Genomic DNA, 24938 nt, shown 5'->3' with positions numbered 1-24938 from the left:
TATGAATCACTCGATTCCAAACTCAACTCTAACAATCACCACCAACTCCGGCCAGATCCCGGTCTACAAGATACCCAAAACACCCTCACCCACCGCCACACCCCGCCCACTCTCCATCATCACCGGCCACACCGAATCAGTCACATGCATTGCATTATGTGGTGAATTCATCATCACTGCTTCACACGGCAAAGAAATCATGGTCTGGCAACAACCAGACCTCCGGTTATTCACCAAGTTCGGCCACGGCAGCGGCTCGGTTAAATCGCTGATAACCATCGGAACATTAATATTCACAGCCCATCAAGATTCCAAGATTAGGGTTTGGAGGGTTTCAAGAAACCTTGACAATGTGTTTAAACTTGTTGACACACTTCCAACGACAAAAGACTATGTTAACAATGTTATGAAGAACAGTAGTTACATCCAAACAAGATGGAATCACAAGCGGTTGTGGATCGAACACGCGGACACCATTTCGTGCTTATCGGTTTGTAACGGGTTGATCTATTCCGGTTCGTGGGACAGGACGTTAAAGATTTGGAGAGTGTCGGATTTCAAGTGTTTGGAGTCAATTAAAGCGCATGACGACGCGATAAACGCGTTAGTTTTGAGTAAAGGGATGGTTTTTTCGGCTTTGGCGGATGGGAAGATTAAGGCTTGGGGGAGGTTGGAAAAAGAAGGGGTGCATTACTTGAAGGGTGTTGTTGAGGGTCATAAGGATGTGTCGATAAACGCGGGTGGTGGTTTCGGGTGTTGGGAGGGTGGTTTATGGTGGTGGGTCAGATGGGTATGTGATGGGGTGGTTGGTGGATGGTTGGATTAGGGTTTTTGAAGTGGAAGCACATAAGATGTCTATTATTTGCATGTGTATGAAAGGTGAGATTTTGTGTACAGGGTCAACAGATAAGAGTATTAGGGTGTGGAAAAGAGAAGTCAAAAGGTTGACTAAGATTGGTGTGATGAATGGTCATGGAGGACCAGTTAAGTGTTTACAAGTGTCACCAAGTAGTGTTGGTGGTGGTTTTGTTGTGTATAGTGGGAGTATTGATAAGAGTATAAGGGGCTGTTTGGTACAGAGAATTGGGGGGTGAGAAATGGAAATGGAAATGAAAATAATTCTCTTGTTTGTTTACGAAAGAAAGAGGTGAGAAATGGAAATAAACCATTTCCATTTCCCTGATTTCTTTTCTCTAAAAAATTTCTCAAGGTTTCATTTCTCACTTCCATTCTCATCCTTTTCACTTCTATCAGCTTCCTCCTTCAGAGCACCGCAACTCTCTTGGTCTTCTTCGTCTGTCTTCAATCATCGCCGCAGCCTCAGTTCTCCTGCAAAAATGGTAAAACAAAACCCTAATCTAATTTCAACCAGCTTATTCTATCTGAACTAACAAATGTTGTTGTATTAATATTGTAGCCGTTCAAGAGGTACGTTGAGATCGGAAGAATCGCACTCGTTAACTACGGAAAGGACTACGGCAAGCTCGTTGTTATCGTCGATGTCATCGATCAGAACAGAGTAATTTATTATTATTATTATTATTATATTATTATTATTCCACTGCTACACAGATCTTAAATCTAGCTCTAATTACTTTTTTGTTATTATTGTGTGATTATATAGGAATTAAATGTTGATACAGGAAATGCTTGATGTTTTTCATTCATTTTCATTTAACAAGTTGAGATATTAACTTACTGTTTGATTTCTATGTGCTAATTACCAATGGTTATGAATTTGATGCTTTTAAAACCTATAAGAAACTGCTTTGTGTGTTTGCTAGCAGTGCTACAGTCATGGTTTTATTATTGTTTAGGTCAAAATGATAAGATTTAATGAAATATGCATGCAGCTGTGTTTTTTATTATACTTTTATTATTGAGAAATGTTATTTCTAATTGTTTTTTTTCAGAAGCTTTTAGTAAATGCATAATCTTAAGTTTTATAGAAGCTTATATATACTACAATTTTGCATAGTGTTATTTTAAATGTTAAGTTTTTTATAAGCTTATAGTATCTGCAATTATGTGAGGAGTTTGAGTTTAGTTGTTCAAGTTGAATATAATGGAAGAAGTTAAGGTTGTACTGAAATAATTGTTTTGAATTGGCAGGCTCTTGTTGATTCTCCTGACATGGTGAGAGGCCAAATGAACTTCAAGAGGCTAACGCTTACCGACATCAAAATTGACATTAAAAGAGTTCCAAACAAGAAAACTCTTATTGCTGCTATGGAGGCTGCTGGTATGTACAACATTGGTATAGATATTGAGACAGATTGATTGATTCTAAGAATATTAATCTAAGTATATATATAATATGATTTTCTAAATTCGGTATACAAAAACATCGATCCATGATGCCGAGGTTCAACTTAAAATGTGGTTTTTATTTGTTTTATAAATCAAACTTTTAGTGTATCATTTACCATTATAATGACACATTAACATTTTTATAACATAGCAGTGGTGAAGATATAAATATTTTGGTGGTATGGTATTAAAAAGTTTATTGCTATTATTGTTACTATTATATTAAAATCAAAATTGATATATACTGCCCTTTGGCCAAATATTTTATTTTTTTAATATACTCATTTCTATACATCGTGTATCACATGTTATGTGCTCTGATTGTTCTTGAAAAAGGTCTGTTTTTATTTATTAAGTATCTTTTGTAGATGTCAAAAACAAATGGGAAAACAGCTCATGGGGAAGAAAGTTCATTGTTAAAAAGAAGAGAGCATCACTCAATGATTTCGACAGGTTTAAGATTATGTTGGCAAAAATCAAGGTTAGCATTAGTTCATTCTTTGTTAACTTTTTTTACTATTGATAACTTTGTCACACTGCATATTTGTTTTGTGATCTTGCAGAAGGCGGGAGTCGTTAGGCAAGAGCTAGCCAAGCTAGAGAAGGAGACTGCTTAATTTGTATGAATGTCGAGATTTTGTTCCATTTTATTTAAATTATCGTTGAGTAAACCAGTGTTTGTTGGTTTTAACTATGGTTGATGTTTTTTGCTTAAAAACTATGTTTTGTATGTGAATTGGTTTGATCAATGCATATTTTGGTTGGAATTTATGCATCTTTTTATATGTTTTTTATTTTTTAATAAATATTTGTTATGAAAAAAATACTTGTGCTAATGATAAAGTTGATATAATTCTCTGTTTATTTTCTATGTACCAAACAAGAGAAATGATTCTCAGCTATATTTCTCTACTGAAATCTCTGTACTACCAAACAGAACAGTCAATTCTCATTCTCCAGACCAATTCCCTTTCTCTGCAATTCCATTTCTCTATTCCATTTCTCTACAATTCCATTCTCTGTACCAAACACCCCCTAAGGGTTTGGTGGGTTCCAAATGGCTCAAAAGTTGAGGATTTTAACTCTAAAATCACAAACACCAATATCACTTCTAGAACTTTATTCTAGTTTTGAAGTTTTATAAACCATTAAATTGTTTTGTGTAATTTATGGTTACCATGTGATAGTTTACTTCATCATTTGTTAGCTTGATATATATGGGAGTGATTTTTAAAGTTGGTTTTTGCATATGTTCAAATGTTCATGTGTCCCAAATCCCAATAGATTTGTTTTAATTTATAGATGTTTAATCAGTTGTATCATCTTGCATCATCTTCCCCTACATAGATTAGTTTTGCAATAAAATTGGGTTTCTAATTAATAAAGAACCTTTGAACCAGTCTGCTATAATAAAATCAAATCTAGAACCTTAAAGCCAAAATTTCAACACAAGACCAAACTCTAATTCAAGAATAACATTTGCGCTCTCAATATCAAGCCTTGAATTTAAAACAGTACTGGAAAATCATAAACCCTACAAGGAAAAAAAGGAACCATTATCTTCGATATTTGGCTTCATCAAAGCTCTAACATAACATACACCAACTTTGGCAAACTATAATGTTTAACAACTTTTTTTATAAATGAAAATGAATTATAAATTTCATTAAAATGTAATGTTTACATCAATAAAGAAGGCAAAAGGGAAACAAGCTGTGCAAGCCTGTTTTTGACTCATTGAATATATCAAGTTTTTGACTCATTGAATATATCAATGGGAATGCAGTTATGGCCATGTGAATGTAAGTATTATTCATTGTGGGTAGGACTGTTCATGAACCGAACCGAACCGAGCCGAACGCGGGCATGCTCATACTTGGTTTGGTTTGAAAGCGAGCCGAACCGAGCGGATTGAATTTAAGGAAATGAGCGATATCTTTATGCTTGAACTTGGTTTGGTTTTGAAACCGAGCGGCTTGGTTTGGTTTGGTTTTGCTTGATTTCGTACAAAGTTTCCAATTTTAAATTTTTAAAACTTCAAAATATCATTAATCCTATACTTTTAACTCTAATTGTCTAAACTTTCACCTTTACAATCTATAAAACTTAAAGTTAACAACAAAACATATATAAAACGAGTGGCTATGGTTTAAATTTGAACTTTGAATACAACACAAAAGAAAGAAATTTTAAAAACTTTAAAAAAATAGTATACTTTTACAAATATACATAAAGTTTATATATAAAACTAATAAATAAAAAATAATTCGAGCAAAGTGAACCGAACCAAATCAGGCGAGGCTTTGCTCGTGCTTGGATTTTTTTTAAACCGAACCGAGCCGAAATCGAACGAGCACTTTTCGAACAATTTTCGAGCGAACGACGAACGAGCGGCGAGTAATTTGGACAGCCCTAATTGTGGGTAGTGATGGTTTTCCTTTAGAAATCCTACGATTCTATACATACCAAACCACTTTAAGCCTTGACATCACATCAACATCGGTTGTTTCATATTATAAAAATTGTAACCTTGATGTATTTCAATTTTCAAATATAGTCTATCGTAATTTGGGCATGACTTGTGAATTATTATTGAGTGTACGTCTCTGTTATCGTTTTACTGGAATAGGTGGTCTCGAAATTTAATATTCCATTATAGGTGTGTCTTGTGCTAAGTTAATATCAAAATGGCTAACTGAAGAAACACTAACCGGACCTCGGACAGATTACTGGTAACCTGGGGGTTAGATAGATGTTTCCCACGAGGGGTTAGACCCTTTGAAGATGGTTCTTCTGATTCCCTGCAAAACAGACACCGTGAGCTCGTCACTGAGAAGGGGGGGGTTCCTCCTTGTGACCACCCTCCGGCGTGAGAATCAGACTAGATTGCTCTTTAAATATAAAAGTATATTAAGAGATTGCTAGAGCAGATATCAGGTATAATATGATGATAATGTGATAAGATATGATAGGATCAGATGGTCATACCATTTGTGGTATTTATAGCCGAAGGTAGGTTTCCAAGGAGGTATGGCCGGCTGCAACAGTGTTCCTGTTCCACCAACAGTAGCCCACGCACGTGCCCTGCTGGTAGTTGGTGGGTAGGTAGCGGCTGATAGCGACCAGGCCTGCTGTATACTATTCCTTTTCTACCAACTGCCGGCTACGCACGTGGTATGACAATAGTTGGTGAGTAGGCAGCGGCTAATAGTGACATACAGTGTAGGAGCATGCTGCTCGCCATACTGTTGTCCATAAGCTGTCGTTTCTTTAGTCAGATCTTTTTCCCATACCTCGTCAGGTACAGTACAGAAGATCTTCCCGTATCGTACGGACTGGCTTATTTGGGCGGGAGTATTCCCCCTCCCGCCCTTATGCGGGATTGTTCCCGGCTTCGCTCATTCCTTCAGGTGACACTGAATGATTGAGAGCTAAGTGCCTTGTGCGTGTAGCCTTGCTGCGCGGGTGGCCTTCCCTAATGGCTTGTATCCGAGGCTGCGGGGACAGGCGGAGTCCTTCACCATTGGGAGGCATTTCCTGCGGGACCAGCTTGCGTACTGCGCGTAAGGACGTCACGTCTCTGAGCATGGTTGGTCCTGCGGATCCAGTTGGTTTCTGCGCAGACGTCCCTGTTTAAGGTGAGTCTTGCGGGTCCAACTGGGCTCTGCTGGGACCTACCTCTTCAAGTCCCCCCAGTCCAATGTTCTTCTCATGCGTGTTTAATAAAGTGAGGTGAACTTTTGGACTTAAGCAAAGGGTTTTGAAAAGGGTTTTTTTTTTAAGGTTTTCCATGGGGATTCTTCCCGCGGAAGTCCTTGTCACTTGCAGAAATTCCCGAGTTTCCTGCTTGGTCTTTGGGTATGATGCGGGTAGGTCTGTAACCTCCTCGCAAGTCAGGAGCGTTGAGTCCCACTTGTGTGGACTCTCCATGAGGTTTTGGTAGTTTTGAACATAGTGATCAATTATGTTAAAACCACCAATTCCATCCTGGAGCTTCAAACAACGTAGTTCTCGACGTTCCCGCTATGCGGGGATGTTATTTCTGTTTCCGCAAGCATTGCCCAGAAGATCCTTCTTGGTTTCAATTCCCAGCGGAGCGCTAGGTATGTGAAGGGTTTTGCCTTAACACTGTACCAGCGCTCGTCTTACGGTTACTTTACTTCCAAGGTATTCCTGGCGTCAATTCCCTGCGGGTGCTAGGTATGTGAAGGGTTTTGCCTTTACACTGTACCCGCACCCGTCTTATAGTTACTTGGTTGCCGAGGAATATTTGGCTTTAATTCCCTGCGGGTGCTAGGTATGTGAAGGGTTTTGCCTTTACACTGTACCCGCATCCGTCTTACGGTTACTTGTTCGCCAAAATTTACTTGGCTTCAATTCCCTGCGGGTGCTAGGTATGTGAAGGGTTTTGCCTTTACACTGTACCCGCATCCGTCTTACGGTTACTTGTTTGCCAAGGTTTTTCTTGGCTTCAATTCCCTGCGGTTGCTAGGTACGTGAAGGGTTTTGCCTTTACACTGTACCCGAATCCGTCTTACGGTTACTTGTTTGCCAAGGTAAGGGGTATTTTCCCGCTTACTTTTTAATATTTTCAAAATTTGAATTTTGAAATTCGAAAGGTTGGTGGAAAGATAGGAACAGTCCAAATCTCTGAAACGTCGTGCGACGGTTTCTTCTGACTGTGTCAGGACGTGCAGGAAGTTATGGTGACGTGACAGTACATGGTCATTCCAGACGCTTTTCAGGCGCGTGGGCGCGATTATTCGGGCGCGTGGCCGCGAAATTAATGGTACGCGTCCTGTCAACAGCTGTTGCCAGCTTGCTTTTTGCCACGTGTCATAGTTTCATTGCACCTTCGATTTCTCTCTCTTCCGCATTAAATTGACCGCATTAATTGCGATTACTATATAAAGGGGGAGAGGGTTCTTTGTAATCCACACTTTCACCCTTCTCTTCTTCTTTAGCGATTTCCGGCAAATACTCCCCTTTTCAGGCAAGCATTTTCCCGAAATCGCTTTCTTCTCTCTGCAATATGTCTTCCCATGATGCTGAAGCTGTAGCCGACGATAGGAGTACTGCTGGCGAGTGCCAGTGTGCTCTACCTGTCGATCAGTACCAGTATGTCGTCAGGAAATTCATGCTTGAGTCTCTTGAGCCTGAGTTTCCTGAACCCCACCAGACTGTGTACGATGCCCCCAGTGGCAAGATCGGGGTATATGCTGCATTCTTTGTTTATGGGAACCTTAGGTTCCCATTGACAAAGTTTATGTACCGTGTCTTGGAGAGGCACGGTGTGCACCTGACCGAGGTGCATCCGATGGCGATTGCCAAGATCCGGCACTTCGAGTGGGTGTGCCGGATTCTGGGTATTGAGCCCTATGTGGACCGCCTGATGACCTTCTATACTTGGAGGTGCATCCAGGGGTGGTACACCCTGACAACCCGGATCAAGGGTTTGAAGATTTGCGCGACCGAGCGCAGTCTCCGATCGTGGAAGCGGGAGTTCTTCTACATTTCTGCCCGCGCCGTCCCCATTGCCATGAAGTTTAAAAATGGCCAAGCAATTCCGAGCCACCACGCCACCAACTACCAGGAGGCGGAATGGTTTGCGAAGATATCCCGGGTCCAATCTCCGGTTTACCGGTTTGCGGAGTCCGGGATGGTGATGCTGGGGATGAGCCGGGTATGGAAGGAGGCGTCTCAGGTTCCCATCCTTCTCGAATACGGTTTGAACTCTACTCCTTATGGTATGTCTTGTCTTTCTTGCTGATATGAGTTTGTCTTCTAACTGTTTCTTTTCTTTCAGAGGGGAACAATTTGGAGTCGCTCCTGTACTCGCGGGAAGCTGACGGTCCCGTGCGGGTGGGTACTCGTGCTCTTGACGAGAACGAGTTGCCCATCCTGGAGCAAACAGCGGATCGGTTTGTGGAGGTCTATCCACTGGGCCACGAGATCCTGAGCCACCGGCGGCCAGGTAAGGCGCTATTCTCTCCTCCACCCCTCAGTGCTGTACCCGCTGCTGGAATTCCTGACATCCTGTCTTCTTCTGAGGAATCCGCAGATGGTCCTCCGTTAGTGCGGAAGAAGAGGGCTGCCGGCGGGAAAGGGAAGGAGAAGGCGGCCTCCACAGCCGATCCAGTGCTCCTATCTGACACTGAGTCAGATAGTGAAGAGGTGGCGGGGAACCCCGGTGGTGAGAAGACCACTGTTCCGGAGGCTACGACTGTTACCTCCGGAGAACCAATGGCAACGACGGTGACCGGCATCAAGAGACCGGCTCCATCGGGTTCGTCCCCGCCCGTCCGTACGTTCAAGCTCAAGAAAACCCGTAAGTACAACTCTTGGCTTTTATCTTCGTAGTTTAATCTTCCAAGTCTTTTTAACACTTTTCTTCTTTACGCAGGTGTGGATGTTGGCGCATTCCAGGGTGGAGCGCAGAGGAGTACCTCTCCGCCGATGACGGTAGGCTCGGTCAGCCTATCTGAGGCGACGACCCAGGCGCCTGCGCCTGTTTCCGCTGGATCAGTTGCTCAGTCCCTTGAGCCGACTGTTCCAGCCGAGATGACGTCACCGCCGGTGGTAAGTGCGATTTTTACAGCATCTTTCACCGAGCCGGCGGTTACGATTGCTGCGGATTCTGCGGCAGCGACTGCGGCGGCTGCCACCATGCCCCCGCCACCCGGCACCGACGGCCGGCCCATCAGGTACGCATGGGAGTACTCGCCAATCTTTGCCACCTTCCCATCTGACTGACCTTTGGATGGGTTTCCTTTGGGTTCAGGTGATGGGTTCGGCGGCTATCGGCCTGTTATAGACCCTACAGGTGCGTAGGGTTCCTTTGGCCCTTTTTCACTTTTATTTTTTATCATCTTTTCCTAACTGCTTTTTTGTTTTTTTGCAGTGTCGGATTCCAATGAAGTGTATGTTCCGCGATGGAACATACGCCGAGGAACAACCCTTCGTACCCCTGTGGAGTGCGTGGAATGGGCTCGCCACGCTGCTCCCCATGGTGCGTTGGGGAAGCCATGGCTAGCTACCAGGAGGGTAGGCTAACCAATGAGCTTCGGGTTCTCCAGGCCCGGATGCAGCCGCGCGTCGAGCTGCTTTGTCGTGAAAACGACAAGTTAAAAGCAGCTCGCGCCAAGGAAGTATCTCAAGCGCGGGCTCTTCGGGAGGAGAACCAAAAGTTGGCCGCAGCTGCTGCGGAGAAGGAGAAGGCCTTCAAGGCCCTCGAGGTTGAGGTTCAAGCGCGACTCGAGGCCCGCTCCAAGGCTGCCCAAGCTGTTAACGAACAGCTTCGGCTGGCTAAGGAGACTGCGAGGAACGCAACCGAGAGGGCCACCAAGGCTGAAGCCGTTGCTGAGCCTTTACGCGTGGAGAACGAGGAGCTCAAGGCCAAATTGGAGGCTCTCCAACGTGCTCATGATGCCTTGGCGATGGAGGATGCCAAGAAGCTTCAAGAGATCTTGGACCAGAGGGGCGTGCTTAACCAAACCGAGCGGAAGCTTAAGGGCGTCGAAGAGGCTGCCGCAAAGGAAGTGCTACTTGCCAACCTTAACAAAAGCGAAGCCGAACGCGCCCGCACCCAAGCTCAAGCCGCCCTCCAAGAAGCTCTGGTTACCAAGGAATGGCTTCTTCGAGAAGCGTTGCCTCAGGTATGTTTGGCTTTACGTCTTCACGCTTTCCTTTGTACAGAGAAAAGGTGTTTGACACTTGTATTTTCTTTATAGGTTGTGCATCGGGTCTTCTCAGAGACTACTTACGATGATGCCATGAGCGCAGCCCTCAACGCTTCTCATGAGGATGGGGAAAGGGCCGGCTTCCTGCTTGGTCTAGGGTTCGTTGAGAAAGGCGTCCCGCCTTCCAACTTCCCTTTGTTCGATGTGGACACCGAAGCTGCATATGACCAAGCGGTGAACCAATATGCCGCCTTCCCGCATCCAGTGGTGGAGAAGGTGAAGGAAGTCGCTGCTGCTGATGATGGGCTAGCTATCCTCAAAGCTTTCCTTGAACTGCCACGCTCTACCGATGGGGCTGGTCCAAGTGGAAGTGGCCCTGAAGCCTGATCCTGAAGATCCCTTCCCACTGCTAGGATAGTTTTAGCTTGTACAGATGTATTATTTTTCTTTTCGTAGGCGGGTAGTTACCCGGCCATTCTTGTAATAATTCGTTTGTGAAATATAAATCTTTTTGCGTATAAGATTGTTATTTCCTTCTTTGGGTTTCTTGCTTTATAAACCTATGACTTGCATACTTAGTTTAAATTAGCAATTTTCCAAGTGTAGAATAAGTTAACCTGTTGAACGTGGTTGATAATGGGTTAAAGTTTTGCTTCCTCTTTCGTGATTGTGCGGGTAGAACCGTCACTTGCACTTAGTAGGATGGCTAAACTTTAACCTTCATCTGACCTGCGTGTAGGTTTTCCTCATCTTTTGAGGATAAGTTAACCTTTGAACGTGGTTGATAATAGGTGTGAAGTTTTGCTTCCCCTTTCGTGATTGTGCGGGTAGAACCGTCACTTGCACTTAGTAGGATGGCAAAACTTTCCCCATATCTGACATGCGTGTAGGTTTTCCTCATCCTTTGAGGATAAGTTAACCTTTGAACGTGGTTGATAATAGGTGTGAAGTTTTGCTTCCTCTTTCGTGATTGTGCGGGTAGAACCGTCACTTGCACTTAGTAGGATGGCAAAACTTTCCCCATATCTGACCTGCGTGTAGGTTTTCCTCATCCTTTGAGGATAAGTTAACCTTTGAACGTGGTTGATAATAGGTGTGAAGTTTTGCTTCCTCTTTCGTGATTGTGCGGGTAGAACCGTCACTTGCACTTGGTAGGATGGCAAAACTTTACCCATATCTGACCTGCGTGTAGGTTTTCCTCATCCTTTTAAGAATTTTGTTTTGAACCGTTCGACGCGCGGTTGTCAATAGGTAGTGTTCAGTTTCCTTTCATGATTCATGCGGATCGACCGGCACTTTCATTTAATGGGATAATTGAACTCTTCCCCTTCAACTGACCTGCGTGAAGGTTTGTCACGTTATTGGGTTTGTGCGGGTAGGACCGCCTTCCCACGCAACGACTTCACGTAATGTGAATGCCGTCGCCAGTGTTGCATAGTTTAACCGTTCGACGCGCGGTTGTTGATAGGTTATTCAGTTTCCTCATTATGATTCATGCGGATAGACCGGCACTTTCATTTTTGGGTGCTGAACCTTTCACCTTCAACTGACCTGCGTGAAGGTTTTTTCACATTATTGGGTTTGTGCGGGTAGAACCGCCTTCCCACGCAACGACTTCACATAATGTGAATATCGTCATATTAGTGTTCAGAAAAGTAAAATCATCAGCTTCGATGTTCTAAAGAGAATCATTTCCATTAGAAGTGGCTCTTGGCCTTTTCTTTACAAATTGGAATTGATTTACATGCAAACTGTGTAAATGAGCTCCCTTCCATGTTGTTGGGATGGGAGTGCCATCGAGCCGATACGCACCTGGTTCGGGATCTCGTTCTTTACGCAGCATGTAGTCTCGACATTGAAGCTGGAATTTTTATTCGTGTTTTCCCTAGCTGGGGTTCTACACGCACCCGCCTGCTCAGCCTTTATTGCGCCACGAGGTGCGCGAGCGTCCCATCTCTGACAAATGCTTCAACCATGTCTTTTACGTCTATGCATTCTTCAGTGTTGTGGCCTTTTGTCTTGTGAAAGTCACAGTATTTGCTCCGATCAGCATCGTGACGATGTCGGATTATTGGAGGCTTTGGCCACGGGAGCTCTTCAGTGGCGAATATCTTAGTGACGCTTTTGGTGAGTGGCGTCCATCTGGAGTTCCGGTGCGGCTGTACATTATCCCTTCCGCCCAATCGATGTTGCAAGCCGGATGAGGTGTCAAAGTTTACCCTTGACTGCCAAATGCCTAGCTTCCGCTTTTTATTTAGTTGGGCGGTGAGGTCATTGTCTTCTCTCGTCTTCTGAGTGTAGAGGTTTGTGCTCTGTGGGAGATCTCTACCCAGTTGCTTCTCCGTTTCCGCATAGCGTTTTGCTGCTGTCATGATGGCATCCCATGTGGATGGCATGCCATCTTTACCCGTTAGGGTGCGGATGAGCTCTGGGTCATGCGCGCCCTGGATGAAGGCAGCGCGAACAAGATCTTCGCTGATATTGCCCAAACTTAGCTTCTTTGAGTTGAAGCGAGTGATGAAGTTTGGCAGAGATTCATCTTCTTCTCGTATGCATTTGAGGATTGTCCATTGCTCCTCGGTATACTTCCGTTGCTGGCTGAAGTGTTGGCTAAACTTCTGCTGGAAGTCTGCCCAGTCGTAGATGTGGTTGACCGGTAGACGATCAAACCAAGCTCTAGCAGCCCCAACAAGCGTCATTTGAAACATGTAGCACCACGTGGGTTCCGTCCAATTGCTGACGGTTGCCCCCGCTATGAACCTGTTCAAATGATCGTCTGGATCAGATATACCGTCATATGTGCCTATGTTAGGCATTTGTTTGGCACTCTTTGGGGCGATTGCTTCCGCAATGTCCCTTGCAAATTTGGACGTTCCTGCATTTGCAACGTTTGGTCTGAACGTTTTGGAGAAGTCTCGTGGACTTCCTCCTGTGCTTTTTGGTTTGAAGACTTGTCCAAAATGCCTTTTCGGTTGGGATTCCATTTCCTTACGCTTCCCTTTTGCCCTATGGCGAGGGTTCGCGTCGGAGTCGGATTCCTCCGAGTCATCCTCCCAGTATTCGAATTCGTCGGCCTGTTGTACGGAACGCAAGCGTTCGTCCAACTCAGCCTGGAATTCCTTTTGTCGTGCCTCCGCCCATGCCTTAACTTCATCGAGAGTTTGGCGGGGGAGTCTTCGTTTCTCAACCTGGATATCAGTGGATCCCAGTAGGCGATCATTTACTGCACTTGCCCCAGCATGAGTAACTGGGGTAGTGTTCGTAAAATTTACTTCACTTGCCTCGGCTTGGGTAACCGGGGTAGTGTTTGTAAAAACTGTGTTACCGGTATTCCCACCAGTAGCTGGGGTTGTGGTTACCGGAATTTCTCTAACCATCTTTGTAGAAGTTTGAAAAAACTGGAGAAAAATGTAGTTCTAGCTTTATGCACGGATGGCGCCAATGAAGAAACACTAACCGGACCCCGGACAGATTACTGGTAACCTGGGGGTTAGATAGATGTTTCCCACGAGGGGTTAGACCCTTTGAAGATGGTTCTTCTGATTCCCTGCAAAACAGACACCGTGAGCTCGTCACTGAGAAGGGGGGGGGTTCCTCCTTGTGACCACCCTCCGGCGTGAGAATCAGACTAGATTGCTCTTTAAATATAAAAGTATATTAAGAGATTGCTAGAGCAGATATCAGGTATAATATGATGATAATGTGATAAGATATGATAGGATCAGATGGTCATACCATTTGTGGTATTTATAGCCGAAGGTAGGTTTCCAAGGAGGTATGGCCGGCTGCAACAGTGTTCCTGTTCCACCAACAGTAGCCTACGCACGTGCCCTGCTGGTAGTTGGTGGGTAGGTAGCGGCTGATAGCGACCAGGCCTGCTGTATACTATTCCTTTTCTACCAACTGCCGGCTACGCACGTGGTATGACAATAGTTGGTGAGTAGGCAGCGGCTAATAGTGACATACAGTGTAGGAGCATGCTGCTCGCCATACTGTTGTCCATAAGCTGTCGTATCTTTAGTCAGATCTTTTTCCCATACCTCGTCAGGTACAGTACAGAAGATCTTCCCGTATCGTACGGACTGGCTTATTTGGGCGGGAGTATTCCCCCTCCCGCCCTTATGCGGGATTGTTCCCGGCTTCGCTCATTCCTTCAGGTGACACTGAATGATTGAGAGCTAAGTGCCTTGTGCGTGTAGCCTTGCTGCGCGGGTGGCCTTCCCTAATGGCTTGTATCCGAGGCTGCGGGGACAGGAGGAGTCCTTCACCATTGGGAGGCATTTCCTGCGGGACCAGCTTGCGTACTGCGCGTAAGGACGTCACGTCTCTGAGCATGGTTGGTCCTGCGGATCCAGTTGGTTTCTGCGCAGACGTCCCTGTTTAAGGTGAGTCTTGCGGGTCCAACTGGGCTCTGCTGGGACCTACCTCTTCACTAACCGGCACCATGAGTTGATTGCCATGTCTCCATTACATCTCATGTGCATACGTATATAAATGTATTTTACTTGTGAATAAACCGTTTATTGACCCATTGATGGGAAGCCTAATGGTGGCGTACACCATATATAAAAACCATTCAAGAAATTTAGGATTCATAATTGAATATTTAAAATTTTCAAAAAGTATTAAAAATTTAAGATATTCGTTAGTATACATAAAACTAAAAAGTGTAAACATCCAGTAATTAAGTACTGAGTTGCCACTCATCATGCCTTGTTGCCACCAGATAAGTAACAAGTTCAAATGTTCAATAATTGGTAGGACTAAATGGTATGCCAAGAAGCCATTATAAGTGATAAGTTATGGGTGTTGTTGAACTAAACCTTACATATAAAATATTTTTATTCACATTTTGACATGTTTGGTGACCGAAGACGACCGTATATATTGACTTAATCGGACTGGATTAAATTGAATACATATATGCTTGATGACTAGGATTTACTAGATACAAAAAGCTGAAATGTGGAAAATTCGTAGCATACATGAGTTTTTATATTTGAATCGGATTAAAGTAAAGTTGTAAGACTAAAAGGAAAATGAAAAGCATGCATATGACACCATCACACCAAATATCATTTTGTAAAATAAAGTAATTATTGTATAGATACAAATCTTGTAACTATATTTTACAAAACAGTTGATTAAATATTTAATATAAAACAGTAGATTAAATATTTAACATACCGTCATTTGGCAGTTGTTGTGTCACAACAAGAGCAGAACTCTCTAGCGTAAGGTCTAGCTCAAATCATTCATTGCTTAAATCAACCAAATAACATAAGTAGGGATCGAACTCTGGTCCCTTTAGTAGTGGAGACCAAAACATTTTACCACTATGTTACAAGTGGTGGATAAAAAAGTTGGTGATGCAGCGGTAAAGCGAAAATGAAGATTGAATCACGTTGATTCAACGAATGCCCGTGATGAGCTTCCAAAACCCCCCAAAATCCCACCCAAAGGTCAGGGAAAGTGAAGAGAAAAAGTAATTATTATAAAATTCAAGTCTGCCTCTCCAAATTACATAACCAACATATAAATAAAGGTTCTAATACGAAATGGGTCTAAAATGGGCCATGGGCCAAACACAAACCCAAAAACAAAAACATAAAAACTGCTAAAAAAACATAAAAAGACACATAACTTTATTTAGGAGTCGTTTTTGGGCTTCTTACACGGGCCAAACCACCGTAGGCGTTTGCCACAATGTGCTCTTCGTCTCAAGCTTCGATTTGACTGGTAATAGACCTGAAACGGAGCTTTGTGGGCCAAATTATGCCCGTTTTCATGGGCCACCTTTTGTGCTGCGATCTTGAGCCTCCATAAACATAATAGTCCAGTCTTCAATACTTAGGCCCACATCAGTTGAGCTATTGGCTCTTTTTAAAAATACCTTGTTTAGGCTTTCTGATTTTTAACATTTTAATTGCTATTTAAATTTATGAGATTCGTGTTTTACCAACTATTTCATCTATTTCTTCCACACGGTAATTTTTTTCATTTGACAGAGTGTCACACCCTCATTTAGGGCCTAGGTGTGTGACCACAAATTGGTACCTGTTTTGTAAATAAATCAGAGTTGCGGTTTGTAGCGGAAGTCTTTAAAATATTTATATTGAAAACTTATTAAAATCTCGGGTTTAAATACCCGCTTGATATTTCAAATACATTTCTTTATAAAACATAACTCTTTTATAATATTTTAAAATAAAATATCTGAGCCACCAGATAGCATCTAATGACTATAACTCCAATCTTCTATTCCTTCTTGTTTGTCTGTTCTAACATTTCTTGTTTCCCTGTAACATGGGTGGGAAAATACGTCAGCACAAAGCTGATGGATAACGTTGACTCTAAAAATATCTTTTCAATACCTTTGTGAAACCAACAATAATACCTTTGTGACTAATCATTAGGCATCCAACTAAATTGGGTTCAAATTACCCTAAGTACCTTGTACAATTAATTATATACACAAATCATTTCTCATCAAGCTTTCGGAGACATGTTGATGATTTGCATGGCCTCGGGAAAATGCCGAGTCGTATGAATGGATCCAGACACATGTATACTCTTAATCAGAGTGTCCGTTTCTTATTATTGTACACAAAGTTTCAAGGATTCGTAAATCCTATGCAAACATTCAGACTCAATATAAAAGGTTTGGGGCGTATTCACCTTTTCTGTTTATAATCAGTTTCTGATACTGATTCCTGTTTTCTGTTATCTTCTTTTTGTTATGTTACCTCGGACCTATAGTACGAGAATAACATTTGTATAAATAACTAGATCATCGATCTAGCTTTAGACCTTTAGTCGATTTTGGTATAACTTCAACCTTGATAAAATCATTTGTTTATATAAAACATTTGGACCTTTAGTCCTCTTCTTTATTTTATCAATTATATGCTACGTTTCTTCTTCAGGAAGAAACGTCTATACTGAGTTTCTTCTTCAAGAAGAAACATTATTTAACTATACTCTTTGAATATTATATTTCTTAATATTAAAGAAATATTATTTTAACTATAACATTTGCTTAAGAAAAGTTATATTATTCTTACTCGTAATCAAGGTTCGGGCTATACCCTCGACTATGGTCCAAGCCATTTATAATAATAAAATAATAACTTAGGCAGAACCCCTTACCTCGCATGGTATTCGGAGTTAGATATTCCTAAGTTTTATACTAGCAGCACTTCTACTCTATATGAACGTTTATCGAGGGGTTCTTGATCCACCTTCCTTGGCACGTAAATCGAGGCGATGTTCACGGTGTTCGGCACGCAAACCGAGGTAGATAGTGAAATTCTAGAGAGAGAGAGAGTGGAAAGGTGTGCATGCAAATGAACCGTGACCCCTCCTATTTATAGCAAATTTTGGATCCCATCGCGCTACGCGATGGGCCCCTTTTTCAACACCGTCGCATATCGCGACGGGTACCTTTCTGAGCTCGCGCCACATGTCGCCACGTGTCCTGCCCTGTCGCCACGTGTCACCAGAGTGTGACACGTGGGTGATGCGTCATCACGGCCCATTGCGCTATGCGATGGCCGTCTCCTGGACTCATCGCGTAGCGCGATGTGTCCCTGAGTAATATTTTTCATTTTCAGTCCATCATCTTTTGTAGCTTGTCACTTCTGGTCTAATTCTCGTTGTCCAAAAATACTAAGGCGGCTCTTAAAGCGGCTCGCGGCGATGCGAGCGTGCGAAGTGCGCCATCAAAGCGCCACATTGCGCCCAACGCTCTTGGCCATCGCCATCGGCCTCGTCCTCGCCCAAGCCCGTGCGCGTCGGGTGCTGCGCACCCTTCGCTAGGACCACTTAGTGCATGATATTTATAAAATAATATAACTATGGAAATTTTATCTCTTATAAAGAGCTTCCATTTCTTTATCACTTTCCATGTGGGATGAATTCCATTTTCCTTACTTATACCTTGGTGGAATGCTTCCACTTTCTTACATCTTCCAATGTGGGATGTAGTTTTATTTTACTTATTTCCTTTATATGGGAATACTTAACTTAGGAAATATTTTTATTTCCTTATTTTTCTTATATTTCCTTATTTAATAATTTCCCATGACTTATCTTTGAGATTATTTTTGATCCCTCAACTTTCCTAAGTTGTCAAATTTGGATCGAAATTTTGGGGATGTTACATCCTCCCCACCTTGGAATGAATCTCGTCCTCGAGATTCGTTGTCTTAAGTGTAAATGGCTCTTTACCTTCGATTGTTGATTAAATTCTATCTAATCCGGTTGTTGTTGTTACAATCTCTATGCAGATTTACTATGGTTTTTGTTTTGTTGATAACTTACATCTTTAAAGGATGTAATCAGTTAATAACTCAGAATATCATTAGTAATTATAAATTGATAAACACATTGATCAGTTGTGTTTAACAATTTACCTTACCATTTTGTATTCTAAACATTTACTGACGTTAACAACTTTGATTCAGTCTATTGAATCTATTCCACTAAGTTGTTTAGATTCAGTCTATCGAATCTTTCCGTTTTTTAGTCTTGCTCGTTCTAACAGTTCCTTTGTAATTTGGCTTAATCACTTTTGCTATACTTAGCAATTGTATTTCTTGAATATCTTCGGGTTCTTTTTCTTTGACTCTTTGATCAACCTTTCTAGGTAGTATAATATTCCATCAGTCGTATTTCTTGAACGAATTCTTTTCGATGATATACTGTCCTTGTATTTCTTGAACGATATTTTCCAATCATCTTCCTAGATGATATGTTAAAGCCTTTTTCATTCTAAGTTCCGAATAAAACTTTTCGGTGTCCAGATCTCTTATTGTCTTGTAATGAATATAAGCATATTTGTGTATTAACACGATCTATATGCTAATATTTCATTTATAACTTAGGGTATTAAATTCCCTTTTTTGATTACAAAACTTCTTGTTTAAGAACGAGTTACAATTAATATACAAAAGTTAGTTAGTCTATCTTGACATTTCCTTTCTGAGCTCGCGCCTCGTGTCGCCACGTGGCGTGACACGTCTGCCATGTGGTCTGACACGTGTCCTGCCCTGCTGCCACGTGTCACCAGAGTGTGACACGTGGGTGATGCGTCATCACGGCCCATCGCGCTACGCGATGGGCGTCTCCTTGGACTCATCGCGTAGCGCGATGGGTCCCTGAATAATATTTTTCATTTTCAGTCCTTCATCTTTTGTAGCTTGTCACTTCTGGTCTAATTCTAGTTATCCAAAAATACTAAGGCGGCTCTTAAAGCGGCTAGCAGCGATGCGAGCGTGCGAAGTGCAAAGTGCGTCATCAAAGCGCCACATTGCGCCCAACGCCCTTTGCCGTCGCCGTCGCCTTCGCCATCGGCCTCGTCCACGCCCGAGCTCGTACCCGTCGGGTGTTGCGCACTCTCCGCTAGGACCACTTGGTGCATGATATTCATAAAAGAATATAACTATGGAAATTCTATCTCTTATAAAGAGCTTCCATTTCTTTACCACTTTCCATGTGGAATGAATTCCATTTTCCTTATTTATACCTTGGTGGAATGCTTCACTTTCTTACATCTTCCAATGTGGGATGGATTTTTAGTTTACTTATTTCCTTTATATGGGAATACTTAACTTAGGAAATATTTTTATTTCCTTATTTTTCTTATATTTCCTTATTTAATAATCTCCCATGACTTGTCTTAGAGATTATTTTTGATCCCTCAACTTTCCTAAGTTGTCAAATTTGGATCGAAATTTTCGGGATGTTACACTGAGTTAGGAGTTTACTTGACTCATTATGAGTCACCCATGAACTCATGAGTCAAGGGGTATGTTTGGCAAGGAGCTTTTAGGAGTTTCAAGCTTTAAGCTTTTAAGAAAAATCTCATATTTAATAAAAAGCTTTGTTTGGTTGAAGTAGCTTCAAGCTTTTAGATTGGTAGAAAAAGCTCCATATTTGAACGCTAGTATTGGTAGCGTTTGAGAAAAAGCTAGCTACAAGCTTTTACATATGAATTTACATGTTTGGTACTTGAACTTATATAAACTTTTGTTAATTTATATAATAGTTACACATTCAACCCTTATTCAAAACTAACTACCCCCACGACTTTTTTATGATCCATAACTTTTTCACACGTTAATACTTTTTTAAACAAATTACATCATAAAAACGAGCATTTTATTCTCTTTAATTTGAGTATAATATTGTTATACTTCTTTAACTTTAAAAATTTAACATACTACGTGATTATCGGTTATGATCGATAACAAGTCAAGTCAGGTGAGCTCGAGTCATGTGTAAGACCAAATTAGGAGTCGAGTCAGATGAACTTGAGTCATGTGTAAAACCAAATTAGGGTCAGAAAGAGTCGATACAAAAAGGGTTAAAATAGTTCGATTCGCGTCGGTACGCTTTTGAGTCGAAATGGGCCAGGTCAGAACATGTTTTAGATTAGAACAGTGCATATTCAGAAAGGGATTCATATCAATATAGGTTGGTTTAAAAAATTATCTATTTAAAATTACTGTATATTTCAGCTTTGTTTCATGATTTTCGGCATCAGTTACACACTTACTAACTTTCCATGAATTATACGTCTACATTCAGGTTATGTATGCACTGTCATCAGGGAATCATGTACTGACACTAATTATGCGGTTAAATGTTAGGTTGTGCGCCCATTCTATTGCACCACGCAGACACCCAGCTAGTTTTATTAAAAGCTTCAGATACTCTGTCAAACACCTAAATATATTTAAAAAGCTACAGCTTCCAGCCTTCAGCTTCCTGCTTACAGCTTACAGCTAACAGCCAGCAGTTAGTTTTGCCAAACATACCCAAGGTATGATCAGTCGGGTATAGGTACAACCCACCTACGTCACCTCATGTTTAGTACAAGACATTACTAATATATATGTAATTGTTCCTCCATATTAATGAATTTTGATTACAAAATTTGTCTTGTATTGTAAAGAAGTCAAGTTTGTACATTTATGTTTGGGAAGAACCTTTTAGGAGCTTCAAGTTTTAAGCTTTTAAGAAAAAACTCATATTTAATAAAAAGCTTTGTTTGGTAGGTTTGAGAAAAAGCCAGCTACAAGCTTTTACATTTGCATTTACAAGTTTGGTACTTGAACTTATATATATTTTTGTTAATTTATATAATAGTTACACATTTAACCCTTATTCAAAACTAACTACCCCCACGACTTTTTTAGGAGCCACAACTTTTTCACAAGTTAATAACTTTTTAAACAAATTACATTTTAAAAACGAGCATTTTATTCTCTTTAATTTAAGTATGATATTGTTATACTTCTTTAACTTTAAAAATTTAACATACTACGTGATTATCGGTTATGATCGATAACAAGTCGAGTTAGGTGAGCTCGAGTCATTTGTAAGACCAAATTAGGAGTCGAGCCAGATGAACTTGAGTCATGTGTAAGACTAAATTAGGGTCAGAACGAGTCGATACAAAAAGGGTTAAAATAGTTCGATTCGTGTCGGTACGCTTTTGAGTCGAAAGGGGTCAGGTCAGAACATGTTTCAGATTAGAACAGTGCATGTTCAGAAAGGGATTCATATCAATATAGGTTGGTTTAAAAAATTATCTATTTGAAATTACTGTATATTTCAGCTTTGTTTCATGATTTTCGTCATCAGTTACACACTTACTATATTTCCATGAATTACACGTCTACATTCAAGTTATGTATGCATTGTCATCAGGTAATCATGTACTGACACTGATTATGCGGTTAAATGTTAGGTTGTGCGCCCATTCCGCCGCACCACGCAGACACCCAACTAGTTTTATTAAAAGCTTTTGCTACTTACCAAACATCTAAATATATTTAAAAAGCTACAGCTAACAGCTACCAGCTTCCAGCATTCAGCTTATAGCCTTCAGCTTCCAGCTTACAGCTAACAGCCAGCAGCTAGTTTTGAATATGGGTTAAAAGCTATTGTTGTACAATCTCGATCGTACGCTCATTTTGCACGTTTAGTCCCTAACTTTAAAAAATTACGAGAACTTAATCCAACTGTTTGGAAGCGGGTAATACATTTTAGGAAGTATGGTAACCTAAACTCTTGTGGTGACACAACGACTGTCAAGTGGCATCCGGCGGTATGATTAAGTCAAACTTTGAAGTCAGCGTGGGTCCGGTTAAAACAACATAGCCTGGCCAAAATGAAACAACATGAGTCCCTAATTTGGAAAGTACGATAACCTAAACACAAGAAAAAAAATCATTTTTCCAAAAAAAAAGCCTGTTATAAATATATAATATTATGGTTATCAATACCTAATATAGATTAGTCTTCTCCCCAAGTTTTCCTACCCTATATATACATCTCATGTCCCTCTTTGTAATAGACACCTTATTAATGAAATCTCTCTTTTTCTCCCTACATCCCATTCTCCTATGTTTTAGTTATTAGGCTTGTTTTACAACACGTTATCAGCACGAATCATATTCATGAAGTCATGATATATACAGATTTGTTCAAGATTGGATCATCATCTTTTCCAAAAAAAACTATGGTGACAAAATCAACATTCAAGCTTCTCCACATGCCAGGTTTTTACTCTTTTATTAGTTCTAAAATACTTTCTTGAATTCAATTCACAATATTTTTATTAGCTTTCTACTTTTCTAATCTATATTAAATATACGTAGATAAATCTATTCTACATGGCATGATAAGTCAAGTTTTACAAAACTAATAATTGATTACGCAAATACCGAGTTTTGTTGATACATACAAGCAGTTTTGCGGTGTTCGTAATCTAAATGTTAAAATTTGAATTCACGTACAAGACAGTATCATGAATTTTGAAACTAATCTTCATGTTAAAATTCTTATTCATTTATCCTTGTGGTTTTACAAAAGAAAAACAATTAAAATCAATTAAATTAATCATAAATAAAGTTACTAAAAGACTTCTTAACAAAACTAAGATTTAATGTCATGTTTTAGAATTAATAATCCTTTTATAGAACATAAAACGGGTTATATTTTAAAGGAAAAAGCTTAGACAATTCGTGGATTATGTTAAAAATTATTTTTGTTTTTCTTGTATACCTCTTAAAGAATCTATATTATAATCATATAAATTTGGTTTGAATGAAGACTTATTGTCATTCTTTCGATATACAATTATAAATTATGTGTTTTCAATGAGAATCAAACTATTTATGATAATTATATAGCATTAAAAGAAGATTTACTGATGATGAGAAAATAGAAACTAAATTATATAAATATTTTAAAATAGGAACACATCAAATTTAGTTTACGTAGATTATGGTTTCCTTTATTTGCGTTTTATTCAATCATCGATGATTTAAATTGATTGGTCATCATTTATTTTGTTATTTAGATATGATATATATACTACTGAGCTTTTACTTTTAATTTACTTCTTTATTTAGTCAATTAAAGTTCATGTTTTCTTTATTAAATATATTGTTAATTGAATTTTTATATAATATGAAACCAAATTATATAATTTATGCATGTAATTGGTTGTTGTACGGTATGTTGATCTCATTATCTCATATGCTCCCATAATTGGTTAATTGGTTCTTATTTTGTGGCTATTCAATTTTTGAGAAAACCAAATACAACTTGTTTATATTTTCTACACAATAATATAATCATATTGAAGAAACACTAACCCGGACCCCGGGCAGATTACTGGTAACCTGGGGGTTAGATAGATGTTTCCCACAAGGGGTTAGACCCTGAGAAGATGGTTCTTCTGATAACCTGCAAAACAGACACCGTGAGCTTGTCACTGAGAAGAGGGGGGGGGGGTTCCTCCTTGTGACCACCCTCCGGCGTGAGAATCAGACTAGATTGCTCTTTAAATATAAATGTATATTAAGAGATTGCTAGAGCAGATATCAGGTATAATATGATGATACAAGATAAGATGAGATTGTCATACCATTTGTGGTATTTATAGCCGAAGGTAGGTTTCCAAGGAGGTGTGGCCGGCTGCAACAGTATTCCTGTTCCACCAACAGTAGCCTACGCACGTGCCCTGCTGGTAGTTGGTGGGTAGGCAGCGGCTGATAGAGACCAGGCCTGCTGTATACTATTCCTTTTCCACCAACTGCCGGCTACGCACGTGGTATGACAAGAGTTGGTGAGTAGGCAGCGGCTAATAGTGACATACAGTGCAGGAGCATGCTGCTCGCCATACTGTTGTCAATAAGCTGTCGTATCTTTAGTCAGATCTTTTGCCCATACCTCGTCAGGTACAGTACAGAAGATCTTCCTGTATCGTACGGACTGGCTTATTTGGGCGGGAGTATTCCCCCTCCCGCTCCTGTGCGGGATTGTTCCCGGCTTTGCTCATTCCTTCAGGTGACACTGAATGATTGAGAGCTAAGTGCCTTGTGCGTGTAGCCTTGCTGCGCGGGTGGCCTTCCCTAATGGCTTATATCCGAGGCTGCGGGGACAGGCGGAGTCCTTCACCATTGGGAGGCATTTCCTGCGGGAACAGCTTGCGTACTGCGCGTAAGGACGTCACGTCTCTGAGCTTGGTTGGTCCTGCGGATCCAGTTGGTTTCTGCGCAGACGTCCCTCTTCAAGGTTAGTCTTGCGGGTCCAACTGGGCTCTGCTGGGACCTACCTCTTCACATATTATATTCTCAAAAGAATTTATCATTAGTATTTCCTGTCCACATGTGTATACACGTGTTGGAATATGCCTATATACATACATTTATATATAATGATGGTAAACTTAAATTTATTGGAGAGTCATATTCTATTAGCGAAAAATTGGTATTTACAAAAAATAAGTGATTTATACATAACGGTACATTCTAATACCAAAGTATTAAGTATTGTTTTGCTTTATTGATTATAATAAGCCTTTTGTTTAACCACTATCGATATGGGATTTCATATGAATATGATTTATGCTAAATAAGTAAATAATAAAGT

The 24938-nt window shown here is 40.8% G+C and overlaps 1 protein-coding gene and 1 pseudogene across 1 annotated transcript; both read left to right on the top strand.

Moving 5' to 3' along the window:
• Position 1: 1 nt before the first annotated feature.
• On the top strand, positions 2–1094 carry LOC143576839 (protein JINGUBANG-like; annotated as a pseudogene).
• Positions 1095–1291: 197 nt separating this feature from the next.
• On the top strand, positions 1292–2951 carry LOC143576844 (large ribosomal subunit protein eL14y-like). The gene is made up of 5 exons (XM_077060854.1): positions 1292–1340; positions 1418–1519; positions 2113–2242; positions 2679–2791; positions 2874–2951. The coding sequence occupies exons 1-5, from the start codon at positions 1338–1340 to the stop codon at positions 2925–2927; spliced, it is 402 nt and encodes a 133-aa protein (XP_076916969.1). The 5' UTR covers positions 1292–1337; the 3' UTR covers positions 2928–2951.
• Positions 2952–24938: the final 21987 nt, after the last annotated feature.

The sequence above is a fragment of the Bidens hawaiensis genome, unplaced genomic scaffold (genome assembly GCF_021521415.1).
Source record: "Bidens hawaiensis isolate Kalapana, Puna unplaced genomic scaffold, B.hawaiensis_p1.1 tig00028319_1, whole genome shotgun sequence".
NCBI lineage: Eukaryota > Viridiplantae > Streptophyta > Magnoliopsida > Asterales > Asteraceae > Bidens > Bidens hawaiensis.
Note: the sequence above shows the minus strand (reverse complement) of the source record. Positions and strands in the feature narration are given on the sequence as shown.

What these genes read in the sequence shown, in the direction of transcription:
- LOC143576844 (XM_077060854.1), top strand. An exon ending in ATGTCATCGATCAGAACAGA is followed by an intron (nt 1,520 to 2,112) that starts GTAATTTATTAT and finishes TTGAATTGGCAG; the next exon opens with GCTCTTGTTGATTCTCCTGA. An exon ending in TTATGTTGGCAAAAATCAAG is followed by an intron (nt 2,792 to 2,873) that starts GTTAGCATTAGT and finishes GTGATCTTGCAG; the next exon opens with AAGGCGGGAGTCGTTAGGCA.